At 42.4% G+C, this 25,889-nt stretch overlaps 1 protein-coding gene across 1 annotated transcript in view; it reads right to left on the bottom strand.

Moving 5' to 3' along the window:
- Nucleotides 1-25,889, bottom strand: part of MGME1 (mitochondrial genome maintenance exonuclease 1) — a 142,456-nt gene that overhangs the window by 16,987 nt on the left and 99,580 nt on the right. Inside the window, exons 3-4 of the mRNA XM_085611759.1 lie at nt 18,478-18,697; nt 11,669-11,801 (exon numbers count right to left, since the gene is read on the bottom strand). Coding sequence (XP_085467885.1) covers nt 11,669-11,801; nt 18,478-18,697 — 353 coding nt within the window. The remainder of the gene's footprint in view (nt 1-11,668; nt 11,802-18,477; nt 18,698-25,889) is intronic.

The following is a 25,889-nucleotide window of genomic DNA, read 5'->3' as shown; positions in this document are numbered from 1 at the left end:
AGCGGCTTAGCTCAGGTGGGAGGGGCTGATGTAGAGATGGTAATTTCACTTCCACCTATGCTAGCTCATCAAGGTGCAGGCTCTACAGGCTCCGTGGCCTCACAGACGCTCACAGCAGGTGCTGCCGTTAAATCCTGGGCTAAATGAATAGAGCCGCCTGGCCACAAGCCCCGACCACCCCAGAGTCACTTCCTGGGCGAGGGGAAGGCACCACCCTAACAAAAACACATGGGCGTCCTCCGCGTCTCCCAGACAGGAACCATTCTCTCCTTGCCCCAAAGACCACCATATAATAAGTTATAATAGATACCAGTGTATGGGGTGGAGCAAGGAAGATGGGCCGGTTACTAGAGGGATTTTGCCAAATAATTCTGTGACTTCGGGCCTAACGGCATAAAGTATATGGGGGGATGTACAGGACTAGGTAGACAGCTATCGAAATATAATAGTATCAGGCAGGGGGCAAAATGACTTTAGTGGTTGGAGTTGACCCTTGATATACCATGAAAATGTTCTTCATGGATGGAAATAGAAGTTGCACATGTATAGCAGGACTGTTATCTAGATATGCAATAACAGATTCTCCAAGGTGTTATGATCCATATACGTTTACTGAAATACCATTACTCTATACTGAACACATGAATTTATTCAAAGTCACATTACCATATGTAACGCCTTTAGTTCGAACAGGCATAGTCCGCACTAGCCACTTACACACAACTCCCAGAAAGGGGTAGCTTAAACTAAAATGATACTAGAAAAATGCTGATATAGATAATAGGGATTTACCAACAGCTAAGACAGTACATACTGCAACATTGAGGATTGGTGTTACAGGCAATATGCAAGCACATGCAAACACAAGAAAATCCTATTAATCTGCAGACGGTTAAGGTAATAATGGTGTGTTATTCAGCCAAGCGGATGAAAATTCTCTTTTGAACAGCTAGAAAAACTTATCAACTTGAAGTAGTGTATATTCATTCTATGGTACTGCATAAACACAGAAAAATGAATATATGACTAACAGTTAAAATAGTGATCTTCAAGAGCGTCAATCATGGTCTTATTGACAAAGCTTCCCAAACAAATACAGGTGGAGCCTAATGATTCACCCGCTACAGACTTTGGTATGAAACTAATAAGAAAAAGACAGTGCAGCAAAGATTGTTTTTAGCAGTATAAAAAGTGATGTAGTATTTTTGACAATCTACCAAAGGTACATGGCTACTACAACTATGCAAGAGTAGAACGAAAGAGCTGCAAAAGATTATCTTTCAAAGGTATCTCTCTTTGGAAAGAGACACTTTAGGTGCTAAAAACAAAAAACCCAAATTTAAACATAAATCTGAAAATGAAGCAAATACAAAAAAAAAATAAACAAGCTATGTAGATGTTTCAAGAGGAAAATTAAAAAACCCCAGGGAGGAATCCAGAGAAATAATTTTCAATACTATTGAACAGCATGGGACTCTACCTAGATAATAAATTAGGGCTGCAGAGAGATATCTCCTCTGATGAGCATTTTTGGGTCTCGCCTAGCAACGCAGAGCATGCACTGCTCGTCTTGGCGAGATCTATTTTTGTCAATTTCTGTTCGGAAGGGAGACAGGAGATGTGCACGCGTACGGACCGGAGATGTGCACTTGTACGGGCCATGTACACGCAGGCGGGACGCTGCGTACTTTCAGCACAATGTGCTTTCGTTTTTGCTTGTTTAAGGAAATGTGTTACGATTTCCTTCATTTGAATTCCGGACACAATTCTTCTTTTATGGGTGTCGGCTTATATCTTCATTGTAAATTAAAATGGGATCAGAAACGTACTGCTCTGTTTTGGCCAAAAGAGGGCAGTGGTAATACACGATCCTCATCCACGGGAACTGGCGTCTTCTGAAAAATTGAACAGTAGCTTCCCTGTATACTGCAAGGTGACTTCGGGCTTTCCGTTTCATGTGCTTGTATTTGTAGGTGCGCCTGTTGTCTTGGTTGATGGCTCATGCATCAAACTCTCCTTCAGTTAACGTTTAAATTCTATGTGCTCGTGAGCCATGCTTTTCTCTCATTTTAACGTTTTACCTCAGATGCGACGCAAATAAAAGCAGTTGTCACCCGAAAGTATATAGTTTTTTTATCTTTTCAAAAGGCAATAATAATAATTTCAATAGTAGGTCCATAGTGTAACACGATTTGATAAGGCAAAGAGAGACATCTGTCAAAGGACTTAAACAATTACAGACTTCTTTTTCTATTGTGTTTTGTGTGGGGTTTTTTTGTTACTCGGAGTGATCCCATTAAAATTCTTCGCAACTAATGAAGTAGGGCAGGAGGCTAATTCCTATAATTTTGTTGTCATTGTAATGGGGACTAGGAGGCCAGACCACTGCTGCTGTGTTTAGAAGGTAAAATTGTCCATCAATATTTTAAAAAGTAAAAGTCGACAAAAATAGACTGTATTCTAACATTGTCTATTGGACTGCGGTATACAACTGATACCAGCTGACACCTGTGGGCAGGGTGCTCAAGCTCCCATGGAAAATAGCTGTTATTAAAATAACAGCAAGTCACTTAAATAACATTGTAACATGTACTAGCTGCGCTGAATGTTGCTTGTGAATTTGTGTGCGATCAGAGGGCCGTGAAACCATGTTGCAAAGGGGAGGAGGATAGGGACTGATGCAGACAGGACAAGGGATTACCAGCTTGAGTGTTTCATGCAGAGGGTTGTACATGGATGAGCTGTTGCTTGTGCTTAATTAAGATGCTTCCTGTAAAGCAGTAATGAGGGACCTTGATGGTTCTTGGTGTGCAAGGTGTTTAAAATCTTAGGATGTAGTGGAAAGTCTTGCCGTCTTGTCTTCTTCTTGCATTTTGCCATCTTGAGCCTAATCAGTTCGTTTCTAAAGTATTCAACCAGAGACCTTGATTGGTAGATCGGGTGGAGTGCTTAATTAAACGTGTAGCCCTCCAGCCAGTCTGAATATTAGATTTCCTTTTTTTTAAAATTCCAACTTATTGCGAGTACGTAAGACAAATCTATGTAATGGGTGCCTGTACAGCAGACTTGTCATTTTCAGCATTGGTCTAAAAAAATGGCTTAATGAAAGTGCATATAACCATATCAAGCAGTCTCATCGGGTCAACCCTGGTGTGCTTTGATCCATCTGGCTTTGCCTAATTTAGAAAATGAATCCACAATGATGTTTCCGTGGAAAATTTTAAAATGCACTGAAAGCCTTCCCCTGCCCTGCATTGACATTTGTCACAAAGTTTTGGTGAAATGGTTTAAAGGATTAAATATATTGTTAAGACATAAAAGTTTTTAGTTACTTAATTAAAATTTTGTAAAACCAGCACAATAATGTGCTGTCATTCACAAAAAAGCAAATGGTTTAAAGCAAAAAAAACATGAATGGTTTGTCTTTGCTGCTTCAGGTCTTTGAATGTCCTATGACAGCAGTTATTACAATTCTAATTGTGTGGCCACCCACTGAATCCTTACCGGAATCTGGGGACCTTCCCGGAGTCATTGTTTGAAGCTGGGGACCATCTGCCTTTGTGGATTGCCCCAGTCACCACTCGATTCAGTGTGGCTAGCAAGTTTGTCTTTCTCAAACCTCCAGCCCCACAGCATTATTTCCAGACCAGTTCTGTTCGACTTCACAACAAACTAAGGACATCATGCAACATCAGAAAATGGTGGTCGGGATGAAATGTTCTATTCAGAAGATTCAATGTTTAATCATACAGTTGTGAAGTTCATAGAGGTCTCCTGTCTTTGGGTGCAATCCTGTACAGAAGCCCACCGAAACAAGCATTTGCAATGCAATAGGTCTCACATTTACGTGAGTCTGAGCTATTGACATTGCAAATAACAATGCCTTTTTTTTCGTTTTTAAAACATAAATAAAAGGCAATGTCATTTACAATGCCAATAGCTTAAACTCATCTAAACGCGAGACCTATTGCATTGCAAATGCTTGTTCTCATTCTTCATCGGTTCGTGGAGATAAGAGACAAAATCTACAGTGGAGTGCCCACTCTTTCCACAGACCTGAAAAGGGACAAGCCTATCACAAGGGAGACAAAGGATCAGAACAAAAGCAGCTACATTTACAGAGAAAGAAAGTAACTGTGAGGTTGCAGGTGACCTTGCAAAAGGAGAATTCCTCTGAAGAATGAAAAGTGGGAAAAAGCCATTCTGGACAGAGCAGCAGAAATCACAATAGAACCTCCCCAGGTCCCCTCCCATCCGGATCACAGAGATTAACAACTATACTCAAATTCAAACAAAAGATGAACATTTGAGTGTAGCTCAATTAATTTATAAAATATAACTTTACATTGAATGAGATATTGAGTGTACAATGTCAACGATCTCCTGCGGGCTAACTTAATAGTATCCTATGACATGCTACTACCTAAATGGGATTGGCCTTCACAATGTGTAACTGACCCTTCAATTGGAGAAGAAGTTATAAAAAGAGCCGTCTCTTCACTTATGTCTCAGCCACTTAAGGACTACTATGCCGATAAATGGATATGACAAATGGCTCTAGCATTATATAAGAACCAAACAGGTTGGGATAAAAAGTGGTTAAACATATAACTCCTTTGAGGAATGAAATCCGGGTTCCACGGAAGAAACCTTTGTAGAGGGAACTAAAAAAGAGACGTAAAGAAAATTTAAGGTGAACTGCAATATCAGGAAATATTTCCTCGTTGCTTCTCTACTATGAAACTGTATTTTTCTGTTTTTAAAACCAGATACGTCTTATAGATTCGAACTTCAAGAAAACAGTGCAAAACATATGCAGTGGAAAATGCATATAGTAAAAGATTCATATTGTAAAATACAAAAGCATCACATAAGAAGCATATACATTTTTACTCAAACTATAGCTCCTGAGTCATACATATTAGCTACATTCACATTCAGTGAAATGCAATATGGACTGGCGTGAATACCACCGGGGTATAACAATAGCTGTGGGATATTTTCAACACACATTATGGAATTGTTATTTGAAGATCCAAGTATAGTGTCAATGCAGATAATTATAAATTAACAATGACAAACTAGAGGAGCATCTTCATGTGGATATCTGCTTAAAAAGACTCAAAATACATTTGAGGAAACTAAAAATCTGTTTCATAAAATGCAATTTTTCTAGGTATGAGATATCCAGTGAAGGAAAATGACTTGCAACTGACCTAGAAAAGTGTGGTACACCAGAACCGCCACATACACTTAAGAAAATACAGCATTAATTGGTTTCTGTACTTTTGGCTCAAAATACCTTCCACATTCTGCAGAGGGAGTCAAACTATTACATCCATTGATAACCCTCAGCTTTACTACTAAAGACTGGAAGGAAGAGCACACACACATCTCAGAGAGAATAACAAAAGACATGATTGCATCATAATATTTAGTAATCAGAATAGTCCTTAGTTAGGCTACTTTTCTATACACTACATAAGGAAGGTAACACCACACCAATAGCTAACAAATCCTATTTGTATCCTGCAGCAGAAAAGTGTATAGCTCCAGTTGAGAAATACTCCAAGAAACACTGGAATCATCTAGCAAAGACTAACTGCACAGATGGAAAAGATTATCATATCAAGTTAATACCTTCTTTAGAGACTGCAACTAAAGCAAGCATTCCATATTCTAGAGCTTTTATGCCAGAAAGGTGCAAGGGTCTTTGAGCAAAATTAGTGCAGTATTAAGTCTGAATAGGAATGAACATTGAGAACTCAAGAGTGTCTTCAATGTAAGCAGGCGATACAAAATCTCCATTGCTGAAGTCGTTAGATGAACACTGCATTCCATATGGATAGATTTGCGAAATCTGCTGTAAGCACAAAATAGCATTATTCGGCTGCTTGGGAAGCCTTACAGGGAGTGTTGAAGAAACAGATTTTATAATGGGAAACATAAATGCGAATCCATTAGAAGATTCCACTGCACAGAATGCAGTACTGAATTTGCTTATTCAACCATTGCAAAAAAGCACATCCTTCAGTCAACACAATCGTTTCAGATTGATTTTGTGTTAGGGTTACAATGTATGTACTGACACACTGGCAATCCAATAAAAGTCGGGAAGGAAAATGACAAAAGAAAAGCAACTCTGAGTATGGATAGTGGCCTTTAAAAGAATAGCGTCCATTGGCTGATGTGCAGCAAACACTATTCTTTAAGAATTAACGGATTCTCTGGAAGGACAATACTGCTGCTGACCAAGCAGAATAACCTGCATTACTAATAAAAAAGTAGAAGCAGTAACATGGTCACAAATAAAGGCAACCTGGAAATTAACTTAGTGATCCACTTATTACTCAATTCTGGCCTGCCTCCTGGCCTTACCGTGCAGTAAAATTACTTCCTACAATAAGACAGGCCTCCTACATTTACAATACCAGGAAGGAGATTAGATTAGAAAACTTCAAATAAATAGTGTTAGACCTGGGAGTCTCTAGTTGGCGGAGGTAGGTACCTTAGGCCAAACAGGGACCCTTGCTTCTAAGTCAGGGAGAGGAAGGACACCTTCTCAGATAGCCCCTGCTCACCCCCCCGATAGCTTGGCACGAGCAGCCAGGCTTATCTTCAAGGGAAGTGTGTAATGTATTTGCAACCACGCTCTCAGTAACCCAATGGTAACACCACAAATGGACTCCACACGAGTTTCATAAAAACAATTATATGTTTATATAAAAAGATATACAATGAGACCACACGATAAAAATCCAACATATGCATCTTTGTAATATTTCACCTTGCCGGTTATTAGGCCAGCAAGCCCTTGTAGGTTCTTGCCGTATTTAATGAGCAATTCTACATCATCCTATGCAGTCCTAATGCAATGCTATGCAGTTTGTAATGCAAGAATCAGGCACTTCGTCAGTAAAAATAATGCAGTTCGTTGCGCAACAATCAGGCAGTTCGTTATGCAAAAATAATGCAATGCGTAATGCAAGAATCAGGCAGCTCGTAATGCAAAAATAATGCAATGCGTAATGCAACAATCAGGCAGTTCGTAATGCAAAAATAATGCAATGCGTAATGCAACAATCAGGCAGTTCGTAATGCAAAAATAATGCAAGGCGTAATGCAACAATAATGTATTCCGGCACCGATCACAGTGCTCTGGACGGCTCTATGCCACTCTTACTGACTCGCGGTCAGCTTCTGCCAAAAGATACCCCCAACACAGGGATGGTGGAAAACAACATGCAGCTCCACACTCCGGCCCCGAAACTACTACTCCTCGGCAGGTACGGGCCGGGGATACAAGCTTGAGTGGAGGCTCGCGCTTTGAGAATGGGAAAGGCCAAGAGCTTTTCTCTCGGAGCCCGCAGCCTGCCCAGGCAGCGACACACGCACGCTCGCTGAGCGTTACCTGGGTGGTGCAACCTCACTCTCCTCGCCTCGCGACTTGGGCCTCTGATGCGACTTCGTTGATTTTGGGCAGGCTCCGGCCGGCGGCACAGCTTCTGTGGGGATGCCGGTCTGGGCTGATGGTAATGACAAAGGTCCCAGGCTGCAACAGGGCACACGCAAACAGCGTTGCTGAGACTCACTTGAGCTCCGGGTGTGCACGGTCACAGGGCAATCGTCACAAAGGTCTCAGACCGCACGAAGCACACGCACCCAGCGTCGTTGAGACTCACTTGAGTTCCAGGTGCACACGATCACAGGGCAATCCTCACGAAGGTCTCAGGCTGCACAAAGCCCACGCACACAGCGTCGCTGAGACTCACTTGGACTCCGGGTGTGCACAGTCACAGGGCAATCCTCACGAAGGTCTCAGGCTGCACGAAGCACTCGCACACAGCGTCGCTGAGACTCACTTGGATTCCGGGTGCATACGATCACAGGACAACCCTCACGAAGGTCTCAGGCTGCACGAAGCACATGCACACAGCTTCGCTGAGACTCACTTGGATTCCGGGTGCACACGATCGCAGGACAATCCTCACGAAAGGCTCAGGCAGCACATAGCACATGCACACAGCGTCGTTGAGGCTCACTTGTACTCCAGGTGCCCACGATCACAGGGTAGTTCTTACGAGGGTCTCAGGCTGCAAAAAGCACACACACACAGCGTCGCTGAGACACACCTGGAAACATTTGTGTTCCTGAGTTTCCACAACAGGGAGCCAGCTCCCCTCGGGCCCTTGGGGATAAGTTACTTCAGGACACAGCAAAGTCCCTTTAGCCTCTCCTTCGTTAAATCAGCAAACTGCAGGCCAGCCCCATAACACACAGCAAGGGTCAGTCCTTTCCTTCAGTCTCTTCAGCTGTTTCTTCCTTGGAAGAGGTTCCTCTTGACCGTGAAGTAGTTTCAACTGAGACCTGAGCAACATGGCTGATGTCTGGTGGAGCTGCTAGACAGCTATAGAGGAGATTGGCCCCGTTTTCCCCCTCGACCGTCACCTACCCAGCCGGACATTAGGGCACAGTTTCCTCTTCGTCTCCCTGCTATGGCTCCTTCCTCCCCTTTTCTTCGTCCCTCCGCCCTATCTCCCTCCTACCCTTCTTCCTTATCCCCTTACCTTTCTACTCTCCACTTCTCTCGTTTGCTATGCTCTTTAAATGTTTCTAGCAACTGATATAACTTGTAACTGATGTAACTTTGTAACAATGTTGAACCTCATGTAAAGCGCTCTGATACCTTCGGGTCTAGCCAGCGCTATATAAAACTCAAATAAAAATCCTTTACAGTCTTGAACAGTTCCATTCCATTTCAACGTTCAGGGGTTTCAGTTCTCATAGTTATACCCCTCAATGTCTTTTATGTCTTTATGTTCAGGGGGGCACTGACCCCTGTCCAATCCAGTTCTGGGTGTCTCCCTGCCAGTGACACCTTCTTCCTTTGATAGTGGGGGTCTGGATCCTCAATCAATCAGCAGGAGATGGAGCCATTGTTTTATGGCAGCAACCCAGGCCTCTTCACCTCCAGGGGCTACTCCTCCCCCCCTACATTCCAGATGCATGTCACCCTGTTGCTGTCTCACCTCCTCCCCTGAGTCAAGACATTCCTCAGAGCCTATCACATTCATATCCAGAGAGTCAATCCACAACCAGGCAGAGACACACAGAAATGTTAGAGAGCAAAAACCCAGCCATTTCTAAAAGAGTGGTTTCTAAACACACAATCCAAAAAAACTTTCACAAAAAGATGTGTTAATAAATTCTGAGTTCAGGCACACTAAACTTCACCTCTCCATCGTAAGGCTATGGGAAGATAGGTTGGAAACATATTACACAGCCTCCCCATTCTGTCCTATGGGCAAGATGGCCTTTCAACAGTGAAAAATGAAATGGAGAGTATGTCACTGATAGGGCATGGTACACACCTCAGAACATGTCCTACCTTTCACATACACTGCACCCTGCCCAGGGAGGTACCTTGGACCTACCATAGGGGTGTCTGATGTGCATATAAAGGAAAGGGTAAGGCCTGGCAAGTGGGTGCACTTGTCAGGACAACATGGCAGTTTAACAAACTGTGTGCAGTCACAGCAATGGCAGGCCTGAGTTCTCTCTTTAGGGCTACTTGTGTGGGTGGCACAATTAGTGCTGCAGGCCCACTAGTAGCATTTGCATTACTAGCCCTGGCACACATAGTGCACTTTACTAATAAGGCAACCATACCAATCATGGCCAACCAATTACCATTACACTTTATACAGGGAGCACTTGCACTTTGACACTGAACAGTAGTGGCAATGTGCCCAAAGCATCTAAGCTGGCAACACCATGTCAGAAAAAAGGTTTAGGGGGGGCGGCAACAAGTTTAGGGAACTTTATCCAAAAAGGGTCAAGTCCAACAAATAGGCTACAACTCAGTTGATTAGAAGAGCACAAGAGGGAACCGGCTCAGCATACTTAACAATATCAGCAACTTCACATATAATATGTGAACATTATATACATTAGATGCCTCTAACACCAAAAGCAATCCAGCAATACCTACTACAGGGCAAAATCTGTCAACTAACAAAGCCATTTAAGTAATCGGAACCACACAAATTCCCTTGATTAAAGCAGCTCAATTATTCCAAATTATTTATATCAATCACATCGATCCGCTCAAGACAATAAATACAAATTAGTAGATTCTTTTAGTCGCTTCATGTGGATGTGTCACCATCGTCAAGCCATGGCATGTACAGCTGCAAAAGATGTGTTTAGGAGTGATGGGTGGAGTGCGCCCCTTTAACTTGGAACAAGGCGGTTCTTTTACTTTAAGAGTATTAGCAGAGGCACTTACTGAAGTGGGAGTGCACCGCCAACTCTCCATCTCCTTCAAACCAAAATTGAATGGTATAGTGGAGTATGTAAACTGCTGTTCAACACAGCTTGACTATGACGGTTTTAAGTATTGGTGCAGCTTGGCTAACTAATTTATATAGCGCCCAAAGATCTTTAAATAATATGCAGAGTAATTTATTAGTGAACCACTCACCATATAAAAATTATGTTTGGCATGAAGATGTACATGCCAGACCTTACGGGAGGAGAACATTCTTTTGAGCAATCACGCCTTGAACCTTTTCAGTATTTGCAGCAAACCTGACATAGGCTGACTGGAGTAAAAGCTGCAGCAATAATGTCTGACTCCAAACACTTCTATCCAAATGAGCAAAACGCATTTGGAATGGCGAGAGACACCTGCTAGTTTACCTGTTCACCAAGGATATCATAGTTTACTTTTGGACCTTAAGAAAGCTACCACTTACGACTCCAATAATTTCGGGGGAACACAACAACAGGCATGAGCTTTACTGGTCTCCAACCTGCCACAGATGTGGTTCTGATGAGGCTCATGTGGAATAACTTAGGGTTACTACTTAGGTCATAGACTGTACTGAATGGCAGAATCAACACAATGCTAAAATATGCCTGTTAGAGTTGCTGCTTAGTAAAAAGGATAAGATAAACAGCAAGTCAAGTTGAGGATTGGCATTAGGAGATGATTAACTAGGTTCTGTGGAGGAGTCTCCGACAGAGGGATATTTATTAAGAGGTCACTCAAACCAAGTTATGATGTATGATTTGTCTTTTAAGACACAATTAGAAATTAGGATTCACACAGCATATACAGACTCAGTCTCATCAGACAAAAGTAAAGATGCAATGCATGCTCCTCTCTTCCTTTGCATGCACAGCATTCAAATATTGCCTTATGACACAGTATGTAAGGTGTATCAGTAAAATGCAGATTCGCCCTCTTGGGGTATCCTAGCACACAAAAACTATTGTTTCTTGTTACCCAATTTGATTTCACTGATTTTATTCATCTCACAAGGATTCAAGACTAAATGGACCTTCAGGGATTGAAATTACTGCCCATGAGGTAAACATAGATTCACACATTGGAAGCATTAGTCTACTGAGCCATCAGACGGAGCCTAGTGTGGTTATGCTATTACATCAACGACTACCTAGGTGGAATTTGCTCATGGTCTTGTTCCGACCCATTTTGCCATTATCATTCTATTTTCGAGAACATGAAGCAAGTATTTTAAAGATTACAAATGAGAGGCAGCTTTTAGCACCTGATTTCCATGCAACAGGAATGGTATAGTTGTGAAATGCCAGAAAAAGGACAACATAGGTACATTACTGCTTTTTTACTGCAAATACTGACCTGAAAATTATAGTTCTCATCATGATTTATGGCACCGATATAGGCCGCAACTTGCAGGGGGTTGTCAAAGGTATCGCGCAATTGTGGTTTGGGCTTCTCCGAGGTCTTCCAGTCAATTACACAAAGCTGGCCTCTGTTTGAAAAATAGATAAACTTGTAACATTATCCCATCTTCTTAACAAAGAATGATGTATTTTAATTTTCGATTTGTTATAAATATTAATAGGTGGTCTACCAATGCTTCTAGGGGTTGGGTATATATTGCCACTGAGTTAAACGTTATTTTACTTATAGACAGGCTTAATGCTCCTTCATGGTAAAAGCCTATGTCACGCATGGAGGTCTCAATACATCAACACTAGAAGGCTGAATAATACCACACGGAGTTGTGCCTCAGTAATTCTGGTGGGTAGAATCCATATAGCATTTTATTAGTCGTTTAACTAGGTCTTCAGGATTGGGCTTGTCCTTCCTTCAAAACTACCAATAGATTCTACTGGTCGATTGTCTGTGCTTCCACAGATGGGATTTTACTTACTTCTAGGTTGACTTACATAGTACATCGTCAAAAAGAGAGAAGTCCCCCTTAAGGCAAAGATAGACAATGATAAACACCAAAGCAATAAGTCACATCAACACCATTAAATCACCAGAATAAGACACCAAAACCATCCAAAGGCCAAATATATCAGATTAAAAATGTTATTTATTTTCATTTGCATAAGTTAATTTCAATAAATCATATCCACATCATTAATAATAGACAATCCTATGATTAGACAGAAAAGTAAAAACTATGATTAAAAGTTAAAAAAGGCAAGGACAATTACAAAACAATTTCACAACAAATGCACATATCATAAACTGGGGAAAACCATGCAAGAAAAATATTTTCTAGTCGATAGAGAAGACACAGGCATTAGATCAAGATCATTCGTTCTCCTTTAAACAATGAACCAAAATGCTTGATTTGTTCGAGTAGCAAATATCTTCACAATCTATTGTAGATTGTGAAGACATTTGCTACTCGAACAAATCAAGCATCAGTCTCTTGTTCAGTCCCTCAAGAGCTTCAAAGACGTAATTCAACTTCCTTGTCACCTAGAAACAAAAAAGAATACCCATCACTGGTAGTTGGAAATTCTGTCTAGCATTGTCCAGTACTTCCACCTGAGAGTCCAATGGAAGGCTGCCAACCACAGAGTACATAAAGGAGCCATCTCTCCCAACACACATTCTTTGGCTTTTGTACCTGCCTTTCAGCACTTGAATCTAGGTGAATGGCTCAGCTACATCTCTCTCTATTTTGGCAACCAGACCAGCTAGGCCCTCAAACCTCTCAGACCACCTTCATAGATCTTTTGATGTTGTTCATTTTCCAATTTAAATCATCATGAAGCGAAAAAAATTAAACCTTGTGTCCCTTGGCAAGCTCCGAGCCTTCATAAGATTATTTGGTTATATCCTTCTGTACCTTCTGGATGGTGAATGTGGGGGGTTGACAATTCTTTGTTGTGCCTCATGTTGTCAGACATTATGTGTTTGAGCCAAACACCATCCAACAACAGTCTAACTCACCAGTGACCTGTGTTAGTTGCAGCTGGAAGGGGCATTTCTCAGTACATTGCCCCTACAGTGGAACGCCAAGGAGACCTAGTGGTTGTTCGCAAAGGGGAAGAGGGTCCCAGCTCAGCCCAGGCTAAGACATAAACCCTGGTGGATGTAGAATCGGTATGTGACAATAAGACCACCGTCCCCTTTGGCGCTTTCCTTTGCCCTCTTGCACTCCCACAAGAGCAGTTCATGTTCCTCCGTGACTCTGGTTCATTCATGAGTATTCCACCTCTGACCACACAGTCTTCCTCGGCTCAGCCTGGTGCATCTGCTGGCCAGGGTGCAGCCGACCTTGCCACTGCCAAATCCTCACTGACACATATTCATTTTACAGAGGCCAAGGGAGACAACAAGGAACTCCTTTATATCCCTCCCAGGAGCGGTCACCAAAGGAAATAAGCAGTGTAGGCCTGAGGCTACCTGCCAGCCTCATTGAGCGCAGGATAACCTGTGACCACAGAGACAGGTAGAGAAGGGTGTTTTTAACAATAGCCTAAAAAGACAAGGGTCATCTTAGGCTCTGGCTACACACACCAAAGTCAAATCTACTTTAAATGCATTTTAGATAGCTATTCATTTTATTGTTTTGTATTCTCCAGGCTTTGGGATACAGATCATTATTTTTGGCTACTGAAACTAAAAGATCTCTCGGGCTATTAGCTAAGACTCTGTCCCTAATCTTGTCACACCAGATCCATCTTTATCTTTGAAAACATGTTCATCCCACTGGCCCCTTGCTTTCGTTTATGCAATGCTCTCTTTGGCCCGCCCCAGCTTCTTCTAGCATGTCCCTTTATTGTAAGAGGAATTTTTCCAGTCTCTCCCCTATACAACAATTAGATTGCATTCCACCTCCATGAAGCTCTCCTCTGGCCATGTCAGGCCACAGCTCTACTGTCGAACACGCTTTGATTCCAGCCCATGCACAGCTTCCTGGTAGGTTTCTGAAGTCACATGTCCACAGGAAAGAAGCAAGTGCATGGTTGGCACAAGCATTTAAAAAATCCTAGTATTCCCTTAGTAAGAGTTATTCTTACCTGCTTATTATAACACGAAATTATGTGAAATGTCCTACCTTTGACCATCCCTTGGGGGAATTCAATGACTATTTCATAAATGTAGAACAGCACATGTGAAATTAGTTTAATTAGCAATGGCCAAAAGATGGCTACCGTTTAAATACTTATTTTCAGGTCTGAAGTTCCTAGGCTACTTTGTGTGGGGTGTTTCGCATCGTAAACATTTTCCTCAATTAGTAAGACGCTCAATAGTAACATGTATTAAGATAGTAATTCGTAGTTCACACAAAACACAGTTTATAAATAACATTTAGTTAAAACATATATCGTGATTTGCAGTCATCAGGTGTTTCATATAAAGCATGCCTTATTCAAGGCTGCAAACATGTATGTGACCTGCTCTGCCTGATACCATACTACAACTTACCGGCGTGAAAATAAATGATTTAACATCCGCTGTCTTTTAGCTATTGCCAACATAAATAATTTCTAGTGTGTATCTGTGGGTTTTATGAGCATTGTTCTTATCTGTAATTCAATTCTTTCTTTATTTCGGTTTTCATTAAAACCATAACAGATACACAATAGTTAATCACATTTCATTTTAAAATAAAATATGTTTAAGTTTATATGCATTTAAGCCAAAGGTTCCACATTAGATGCTTTTCAAAAATGGGTAGAGCTCCTTATATAAGAAAGGGCGCGAGTGGCATTTTACCAATTTAAAATATATAAATAATTACGTTAAAAAGTTAGGCATGGTTAAACGTATAAGAACATTTAAGAGGTGCACAAATCAATTAACCCTTTGCGATAAAGTGCAAGTGCTTTTGAGATGTCATAGGATACATATATTTTTTTTATGTATTCATTCCATGAATACAACATCCTTGCTAATATTCATTACAAAAACGTGCAAATGCTTATAGTGCAATGAAACGACTAACAAATATATCCTTATAGTCAATCAGTATTTTAAGGTGCAGGTGCATTACAATGTAAAACATAAATTAAGATACACATATGCACGAATCGTTTAAAATTTCAAGCCTATTTTTGCTCTTATTATGCCAACATTAAACAGATACCTACTAACACTAAAAACCATTTTTCAGGAAGCATCCGTTTTCAGTATTCTTTCTGCCTCCAGACAAGACCAAATACCTATATTTCTACAAATGGGTTTCATCCATTTCTTCCTTGGTTTGGCATAAACTGGGCAGAAGAATAGTATGTGTTGGTCATCTTCTGAAGTATCAAATTGGCATAGTGTACAGCGCTTACTATTCGTCTCCCCTTGTTAGCTTGTCCATTTTGATGTATTCAAATTAGATTGTAAAACACCGTATCGGAATTTCAGGTAAAGTGATTTTCTAACTGTGGCTGCACTTTGTCTAAAAATTGCTCAAAGCTCGCTATTGGCTTCATTAATAAAAATTGGGTTGTTTGTGTTCCATTTGCAGAGTTGTGGGACACACTATTTTGGATGTACATCCAAAAGGTGGACTTTAATAGTTTCTAAGAAGCCGATGTCAATTGTGACAGTTCTTCCCAAAAATGCATTAGCCCCAATTTACCGAACCAATGGAAAACATGTTTAATCCACTGGATACTGTGGTCGAACTTTAGAATTTCTTTTAGGCCACCTTTGTACTGTGCAAGTTCTACTGTGGACCACAGTCGCACCCAAAGCAACAGTGGTCTCAGTATGGTATGGTGGTCCAAACGTTTTATGTTTAGATCCATAGCAATAGGAATTAAAGGTGTACGAACTGGAAGGCATAGTAACTTTCTAAAAAACGTATTTTCCCCTACGCAAAGGTATTTTTACTTGAGGGTCCCCATAGTTCTGGCCCATATAGGGTTGCTGATTGTGCCCTATATTTGTAGACCTCAAGTGCAGGGAACACAGCTCTAGAAATACTACTCCCATGTTTTTTTAAATATAGGTAGGGAGTTTTGGAGCAAGACTGCCTTGCTTTTCTCCAATTGTGGTTTCCAGGTCATTTTAGTGTCTAGAGTAATACCTAAATAGTTAAAATTGTGCACGTATTCTAACTTTTGATTTTTGACCATTAAATTCTTTTTAAAAAATCTATGTGGATTGATTGCCATATATTTGGTTTTGCTGGAATTTATTTCTAGGCCTTTAGTATCGCAGTACGCACAAAAGGTGTCTAATAAACATTTTAGACCCTTCGGAGTTTGAGATATTAGGATAGTATCATCTGTGAATAGAAGTGCTGGTACAGGCCCCCCTCCTAATGTCGGTAAATCGTGTGCACTGTCCATTAAATACTCTGGAATATCGTTTACATACAGTGAGAATAAGGCGGGAGCCAGCACACATCCTTGCCTTACACCTCTTTTTACTGGTATTGCCTCAGTAAGCTCGGCCCTCGGACCCCATCTAACTTTTATATAGTTGTCCTCGTGCAACCTGATTATTTTCACGAGGAGTTCACCTGGTACCCCTTGATCTTTTAATGATTTCCATAATGAGTTTTGGGGGATGAGGTCAAAGGCGGCCTTCAGGTCGACAAACGCAATATACAGGTGGCCTTTTTTTTTTTAATTGTATATTTCCAGCTCATACAAAGGAATCTAAAAACCTGGTCAATTGTACTAGTTCTAAATACAGCCTGGAATTTTGAAAGAATACAATTGTCCTCAATCCAGTCATTTGATTTTGTTAAAATTTACCTAGCAAAGATTTTTTGTAAAATATCAATTAGACTGATCGGTCGGTAATTAGAGGGGTCATGGCGATTACCTTTTTTTAAAATAGTAGTGATTTCTGCCCCTTTCCATGATTCAGGGATCGGTGCACCCGCTGCTATTGAATTACAAAGAAAGTTAATATAAGGGCCCCAGATTGTTTTGTCACGTCTCAGTAAGTCTCCTGGTATCTTATCGGGGCCTGGTGTTTTTCCCGGTTTTACTGCATCAATTGCTGCCAATGTGTCTTCCTAAAGTGCAGGCTGGCTATACTAGGGACTGATACACAGTCTTGCTGGTTGTCTGTTGTTTCAATTATAGGTACAGAGTAGAGACAAGAGAAGTGATGGACCCATGTGTTAGCATCTATAAAAAGGTCTTTGCTACATCTTCCTGTCTGGTTTCCTTTTGCTAACAATCGCCAAAATCCAGCATGATCTCTACTTTTTGCTGCGCTGATTAATTCCGACCAGATATCCTCGTCCCACATTTTCTTGGTTTGTACTAATAGTCTCTTGTATCTAGTTCTTTTTTCCCTTAGGGCCATAACATTATTATTTTTGGTTGCTAATATAAGCTCTTTTTTTGCCTCACGGCCCTCCTTATTATACCAGGGATTTACTAAGCTACTTGTTTCAGTTTCCCCCCAGCTTACTTTGGGGATTCTACTCAAAATAGGTTTTAATGCTTCAACCAGTGCTTGGTGTAGAATCATTACTGGGTACTCTGCAGCAGGCAAATCTAAATATTGAGCAATAACGTCTGTAAAGGTGTTATAAATTTGCGTCATAGCCTCATTATTTCCCACTATAAGTGGCCCTTTTAACGCTCTACGGTTATTGCTTACTAATGGTTAATTCGGGATAATATTAGTGTCTTCTTTGGAACCCAGAGTTATTTTAAATAGATACGCTGCTACTGTTAGGTGTAGGGGATAATGGTCACTGTCAGATCTGGCATCAAGTACTAAGTCGTAGACATCTGATCAGAATTCGATAGATGGTAATGTAGTCGATACTGCGCTTACAATTACCCCTATTGAATGTGGCAACATTTGAACTATTTGAGGGTATTCGACCATTACAAGCTCTAAGACCATGTCCTGACAACAGTCTCATAATTTGAGCAACTGCGACTGAGCAGGGTACTGTCGGATTACTTTCTAAAGGAGGGATATTGTTTGCCATGTCTTCATCTTCAAAGATGTTTTTCGAGACTCACCACTGGTTCAAATTTACAGTTTAGGTCACCCCCCACAATTATCATTGCCCTCGGGTCAATTGAACCTAAATATCTGGAATTCAAAAAACCCAACAGGCATTTAAGGTGTTTAACCAATTGTGCATTTGCAAAAGAATAACTTATATTAATTGCAATACATTTTTTTAAGGTGGTGTAAGTTGTGTTGCAAGAAAGGTTTTCAATGACTGGTTTTGATAGTGAAATGGTGTGGCTTACCGATACTCTGCTACGCAATCTACTAGGCCCCTATAGCGAAGGGTATGATGGTGAACAGCGCTTTCAAGTGCCTTCACTCCATGGATATCTCCCAGAATGTGTTCCACGCTTGATAAGTAGCCAGAGACGTCAATGCCATCTTTCTCCGGAATTTGGTCCTCTGATGACAAAAGCAGTGATTCCAACGACAAATGAAACTGTTTTCCTTTTGAAAATATAGCTAAGCAGTAAAGATAGACAGATAACATTACCAAAAGAACAGAGGATGAAACCAAACATAACAAACAAATGAACATAGTGAACACAGTTCAGTGAAACAACCAAGTAAATAGTTGCAAAGCTTGAGGCAGGATCCTTGTCACAGAAATGTCATAAACACAATCTATGAACTTGAATGCTCAATAAAATACTGCACGTATTATGAATAGGGTCATAATGCTAACTACCCTTGTTAGTACCCCTTGTAGCCTTTAGTGCTAGGAGTAACTGCCTGTATCATCAGAAGGGTGAAAGCTCTGCCATAGCTACATTTCATTTTCCTCTGTGGATTAAAATCCAACACAAATACATTCAATGACAGAGATGGGGAGGACAGCACCTTATCAGTAGAAGGTAACCACACGTTACCATAGTAGTCCCTAGCACTGAAGAAAACTACTTTGTGTGCAAGTGTGCTTCTTGTAAAAAGGCAAACACAAGGAGATGGTGGACGGAGCGCTGAAACTTTTCAGATACTCACCCCTAGTCACAGATCTGGGTTGAATCCATCATCATTCTTTAGCTCACTTCGCCACCCCAGTTCAGACCCAGCTTTATCAATCAATCAGGGGAATTATAAGCACACTACTCACCCGTCAGGGTCTCAAGGTACTGAGGGGGGGGAAGGGGTGGGGGGGTCAGCAGTTCCATATCAGTCGAAGAGCCAGGTCTTCAGAGCCTTCCTGAAGGTGTTCAGGAAGGGGGCAGGTCTGATGTCGGTGGGGAGCTCATTCCAAGTCTTGGCCGCGATGTGGGAGAAGGATCTTCCCCCTGCTCTGGCTCTGCGTTTGTGCGGCGAGGAGGAGGTTGGTGGAGCGGATGTTGCATTTGGGGACTTGGAGGCCGATTCTGTCGTTGAGGTATTGGGGTCCGGTGTTCTGTAGGTATTTGTAGGCGTAGGTGAGTATCTTGAAGGTGACTCTTTTCTCGACGGGGAGCGAGTGGCGCTTGCTTAGGTGTTGGCTGATGTATTCGTGTTGAAGGACCCAGAGGACGAGTCTGGCAGCGGTGTTCTGTATTGTCTGGAGCTTGCGGAGTAGGGATTTGTTGATCCCGGCGTAGAGGGCGTTTCCGTAGTCCAGCCTGCTGCTAGTGATGAGTGAATCGGTGATTATCTTCCTTGCCTCGGGGGGAGGGGGATCCATTTGAAGGTCTTACGGAGGATGCAGAGGGTGTTGAAGCAGCTGGATGTAACGGCATTGATCTGTCGATTCATGGTGAGGGAGGAGTCAAGTACGATGCCGAGGTTCTTGGCGTGGTCTGTGGGGGTCGGGGGCTTCTGAGGGCCACCAGGTGTTGTTCCACCCCGAAGGGGTGGTTACGAGGACTTCTGTCTTCTCTGAGTTGAGTTTTAAGCAGCTGTTGTTAATCCAGGCTGTTACATCCTGCATTCCTTCCTGGAAGTTGAGTCTGGTGGTGGTGGAGTCCTTGGTGAGGGAGAAGATGAGGTGCAAATCAGTCTTGACCCTGTTCCTCATGGGAACAGATCAGACCAAACTGCCAAGCCAGGTCTTCCCTGGACCGGAAACAAGCATCCTGGGACCGGTTTCGGGGTAACACCCCTTATCAGCCAGGCTAGCTTGAATCCAGGTGAGTGTCTGAAAAGTTTCAGCACTCTGTCCATTATCTCTTTGTGTTTGCTTTGTTTGTTATAAGTTGGCAGGGTATGCTCAGATGTGGGAGAGGAAGGTGCTCACTTTGCCACTGGATTCAAGCTCACTTTGCCACTGCTCACTTGCCACTTTGCTTAGTTTGCCACTGGATTCAAGCTAGCCTGGTTGATGAGGGGTATTACCCCAACCGGTCCCAGGATGCTGATTTCCAGTCCAGGGAAGACCTGGCTTGGCAGTTCGGGCTGGACTGTTCCCATGAGGTACAGGGTCAAGACTGATTTGCATATGGCTGGGTCTAAACTAGGGTGACAAAGTGAGCTAAAAGAACGATGATGGATTCAACCCAAATCTGTCACTGAGGGTGAGTTTCTGTAATGCTTCATGGCTCCGTCCATCATCTCTTTGATGAGAAAACCTTAAAAAGCTTACCGCGGACGTTCAATTTAATTTTTGTACAATACCCCACACCGCGTTTTATGTTTAACATAGCAGCTGTGCTGCTTTCTTTTATGCTGCGCGGCTGAAATAACTCAACTTTTAAAACATTATTTGCCTTATATTTATACAGCGTGTGCCTATTGTCTGTAGCTCACCGCCCCCTTTAAGAAGCATGCTATCCGCCCGGCCCGCTTCTCCAATTGGCCAGTGCCTGTGCCTTTAAATCCCAACTTAGGTCCGGCTCAAAAGACCACCCACAGCACATACCGCTACTTTGTGGCTTAGGCAGGCAGGTGTGCTTTTCTTTTTGACTGTTTTGGATGGCAGGTAGTGGGCTCATTTAGGGTAACTTTCTAACTATGTTTGCATAGAAATGTGCAGTGAAACACAAAGACAATAGGGCTCAACATACTGTAATTGCGGTCGCTTATTAGTATTTGCAGCGATCCATGCGCACTTTCACTTTAACAATAGCTGCAGCCCCACACAACACTTGCGTCCCGAGAGTGCTGTGTGGGGCTGCAGCCATTGTTAAAGTAAAAGGACGCATAGTGTCCTCAAATACAAACAAGCAGCTGCCAAAACAACAGGAGTGCAAACCAACGGAACACCAGCTTCAGCAATGGCGGCCGCTTGTTTGTATTTGCAGGGCTCCATATGCGCTTTCACTTTAAGAATACCTGCCCTCCAACATAGCACTCGCATCATAAAGTGAAAGCACGCATGGCGCGCTGCAAATACAAGCAAGTGGCATCCACTGCTGGCTTAAATGATTGGGAGCACTAAAAAACATAACAACTGTTTCAGTAATTGCAGCCGCTTGTTTGTAATTTACAATGGCTGTCGGCCCGCACAGCACTAGCAGGATGCCAGCTTAACCTTCCTTTGCCCAAGGGGTCAGCAGTTGTTGACCAAAGACCACATTTTAAATAACCTCCTTGAGGTTTTACAGGATGTGTACATGAACTTTGGTGATTACCAGTCCACTGACTCATAGTTTTGTTTGGCAAGTCAATCTCCTACCGTCTCCTTAATCTCCCCTCTCTATGGTCCTCATGTCTCCCACGACCCCTCCCTTTCTTGCTCTTCTCCTATGTTTCTCCATCACTGTTTTTTTGATATCTTAACCTCCCTGCCCCCTCACATTCCCTCCCTCCCAGATGTGTATCACCTTCCCATATCTCTTACTGTTGCACCCACATGTCCTCCTCATCCTTCCTGTCTCGCACAACCTGCATTTTGTTATGCCCACTCTCTTGCATATCCCACCTCTCATTTCCAATTAGCACACGGTGCACCTCTCCCCCTGTCTCCCGCTCCTATTCCTCCATCACTCTTTTATGATGAAGCTACTGCTCAGCAATGGTCACAGTGAGGCCACAAAGTGACAGGCTGGGCAGACTCTCGTGTGCCTTGCACTGGCGCCATTACTTGAAATTTACTTTTAAAAAAATGCTTGCCAGACCTACCATCACTGCCTGACTACCCCTCAACTGTGTGACATGCTAATAAGGTTTCCAGTTGTATACGGACATCATCCTCATTTTGATCTTGAAATATTGACATGTATTTAGCTGTGTGAGTACGTTTTGTGACCTTGACTGAGTTTGAATGTTCTAGAATATGAAACAAAAATGGCAAAGCTAATAGACCTTTTGGCTTTTATATTGTTTTTCTCACAATTTTTGCAAAACTTTATTGATGTGGAACCTATGGGCCACACATGAATATTTTTTTTTTAATTGTCTAAAGCAAATATATTTTTGCTCTCAAAAGGACACTTTGCCATAGTAGTACTGACTCTCAAGGGCACTACTTTGTGACTTTGTGTGTGGATTTACTTCTTGTGAAGGGTAAGAATGGCATCACTCGCAGTAAAGTTAGCCAGTTGCTTGGCTCACTGTCCTATCCCAAGCTGTACGCTGCAGTGGATGGTTGAAAAATGAGAATGACAAAATAATAGACCAATTCTTAGAGGGTTGGCTGAAAGCCCTTGTAGCTAAGTGTATAATATATATATTATAGTTAGGCTCGGGTTTCACTCGTATGAAACTTGTGAAATTCAGCAGTTATAGTTAGCTGAGCTCACTATAACTCACGCCCCCACAATGCACTGCTTATCACCTCACATATTACATCTGTAACGCCCTGAACGTCTCAGGATCGTTTAACAGACACGATAATGAGAACGCAACCACTTGTGAGGGTTTAGTTATTTTAATGAAGGCAAAAACAATACAAGGAATAAACAAAGGTTATAGTCACTGGAATCCTCCAGGCTAAGTACGTTACCAGCCCACAGCACGGATGGTCCTAACCGTCCTCTGCATATATGCCGATCCCGGCGTATGCCAACAGAGGGCAGAAATGAAATGGCCGACAACGCCAATCGGTAGGCTGTGAGGGGCACGAAGAGTGTTGGGGAGAATCGAGGAGTCAGGGAAACACCCAGCCGGGGTCTCTACCTGAAGGGAGCAGCCGCTCAACCTCTTCCTCAGACTGCACCGGGACGCGGAGTCACCTCCTGGTGATGCGTCACCGATACCCCAATCACAAGCAAAGAAGACTGAACCGAGAGCAGCCGCTCGATCGATCCTGTGGACTTCCGAGTCTGTAACGCGGCAAACACCTCCTGGTGTGCGTTACAGCTGGCAGTCCCTGTATCTCTGGTCGGGCTGGGAGTTACGACTCCAACCAGCAAAAGCGCCACTGCGCTTTGACTCAGCCGAGTCAAAAAGCGAAGCTCAATGGTTATCCGGTAGAGCTTCCGGGTCCTTCACAGGTGACGATGGGGCAAGACACGGCCCAGGGAGTAACGACTCGACCTACCTCCGTTCTTGCCTTACTGGAGCACCACTCCGGAACACTGCTCTTCACTAAGCAGGTACGTCGGTGTAAACACAATATCCGACAGCGTTGGCCCTCCCGGCTCCTCCCTTTATAGGGCGTGTTTTCCTTGAGTTATGTAACAGCTCTCCTGTTTACATAACCTCTCAACCGCTAAGCATCCTGGGAGATGTAGTCCGTTTTCGCTGGTTACCGTTTTCCTCCCCTCGCATGACAGGAATTCTTGACAACATCACTCATGACATCACTGACATCACAGATGACATCATCCAGTGACTCTACGCAACAATCAACGCCACTCTGTTCTACAGGACTCCATGACACTCTGCCGCAATAATCTACGCTACTTCATCACATTGCACTTTTCGACATAAAACTTTCCTCTACCCCACTAACTTTTAGCCATGCTGAACAACAGACACGCTCGTGTACAATATGGCTAAAACATATTGGCAAAGCCAATAGCTCTTGCAAAGGCCAGACCGTACGGCTTTGTCAATGCTTTTTTATTTTAACCCATACTGCAGGCCATCGGCAGAAGACATTGGCAAGCCACATGGTCAAAAAGACAAGACCTATTGGCTTTGCCAATGCTTGTTTTTGTAGCAATAATTTGCTCTGCTAACGAACTAATAGAACTGTGTATTTCTTAACATCTTGTGTATGTCAATCTAGTATTACTACTAGAGTCATCCTAGAGTAACACATCTGCATATTGAAACCGCCATGCAGTATCACAGCCAGAACCTACCTAGTGTAATACATCCCCATCATGAATTAATCGACTAGTATGGTCCCAGTCCCATTCTAATGTTTTCCTTGGATCATCCTTGAGTATTGCAGCCTCATTCTGAAGTCATCACAAGATGATTCTGTAATAATACAGCCCCATCCTAAAATACTCATAGGATCATCCTGGAGTAATCCAGTCTAATCCTGAAATCATCATGGGATCATTCTGGAGTAGTACAAGATCATCACATGTTTTCCACTGAAGTAATCAGGAACCCATCCTGGAGTAATCCAGCCTAATCCTGAAATCATAAAGGGACCCTTCTGAAGTAGTACATTATCATCACATGTTTTCCATTGAAGTAATCAGGAACTCATCCTTGAGTAATCTACCCTAATCCTGAAATCATCATGGGATCATCCTGCAGTAGTACAAGATCATCACATCTTTTCCACTGAAGTAATCTGGAACTAATCCTGGAGTAGTTTCTCTGATGACTCGAGGAGTCATCTCATTTAAATATTTTGCCCTATAGGCATACTTCAGGATGGCTTCGGATGACTTCCCCATTAAATTGCAGGGATAGCCTGGCTGAAGTCATCAGAAGACTTCAGAATGACTCCAGGATGATCTTCCGTTTTGACTTGGGTGTGCTGGTTGCTGGGTTACTTTGGCAAACGAGTACGCACACATCAGTGACTTCACACATAGTTGTAGCAAGCAGCAGCAAGTCAGTCTGGGACTCGGTTCTGCTGTGCAGGGCTCCGTGCCATCTGCTGGAATTTTCATAAGGATCTATAACAGTGCTTAATTTGTAAAAAATAAAAAAAATTAAGTGCCGAGGCCCTTCTCTGGAGGTCACTTTAGCCTGCACCACCCATTGCCCCTGCCAATGTTGCCAATGAGAGTACCAATACAACTACTAACCATCATACTCCTACAAGTGTGAGAATTGAGACTTTTCCAGTAAACTCAAAGCTATCAGAATGGCTTGGGCAGCAGTTATAAGTAATTTTTTAATGTATATCGATTTATTAATCTCCCTTATTGTACTCATCTCAAAATTAGACAGTGCCACCATTTGTTGACTGCCACTAGAGTCAGTGCTGCCAAGTAAGCGCCGGTGCAGAGGGAAACTACCAGCTCAAATTAAGCACCGATTCCTAATGGGGCAATAACCGAAAGCATGTTACACAGTCCGTCGGGGAGACTGGCTGAAGCGCGTCAATTGGTACGTAAGGGTATCCTCTCCATATAATAAAATCATCACTGAAACGTGATGTGACAGCATTCCTTAATCACCCTGAAAAATAAAGGCACTGCTGTGCCCTGTATGACCCAGGGTTCAAGGTAGGGTCCGATACGTTATGTTAGGTTTAGCCCTTTATCCATTAATTAATATATCAGGCAGTCAATTAGTAGCCCTTTTATTTCAGTTATTCATACATGGAAACCTGTGTTTACCAACAAAGCTCGTGGAGCAAGACGTCCTAGTGTTGTATACTGTTGTACGTGCAGCAATG

Source organism: Triturus cristatus, chromosome 6 (genome assembly GCF_964204655.1).
Source record: "Triturus cristatus chromosome 6, aTriCri1.1, whole genome shotgun sequence".
NCBI classification, from domain to species: Eukaryota; Metazoa; Chordata; class Amphibia; order Caudata; family Salamandridae; genus Triturus; species Triturus cristatus.
Note: the sequence above shows the minus strand (reverse complement) of the source record. Positions and strands in the feature narration are given on the sequence as shown.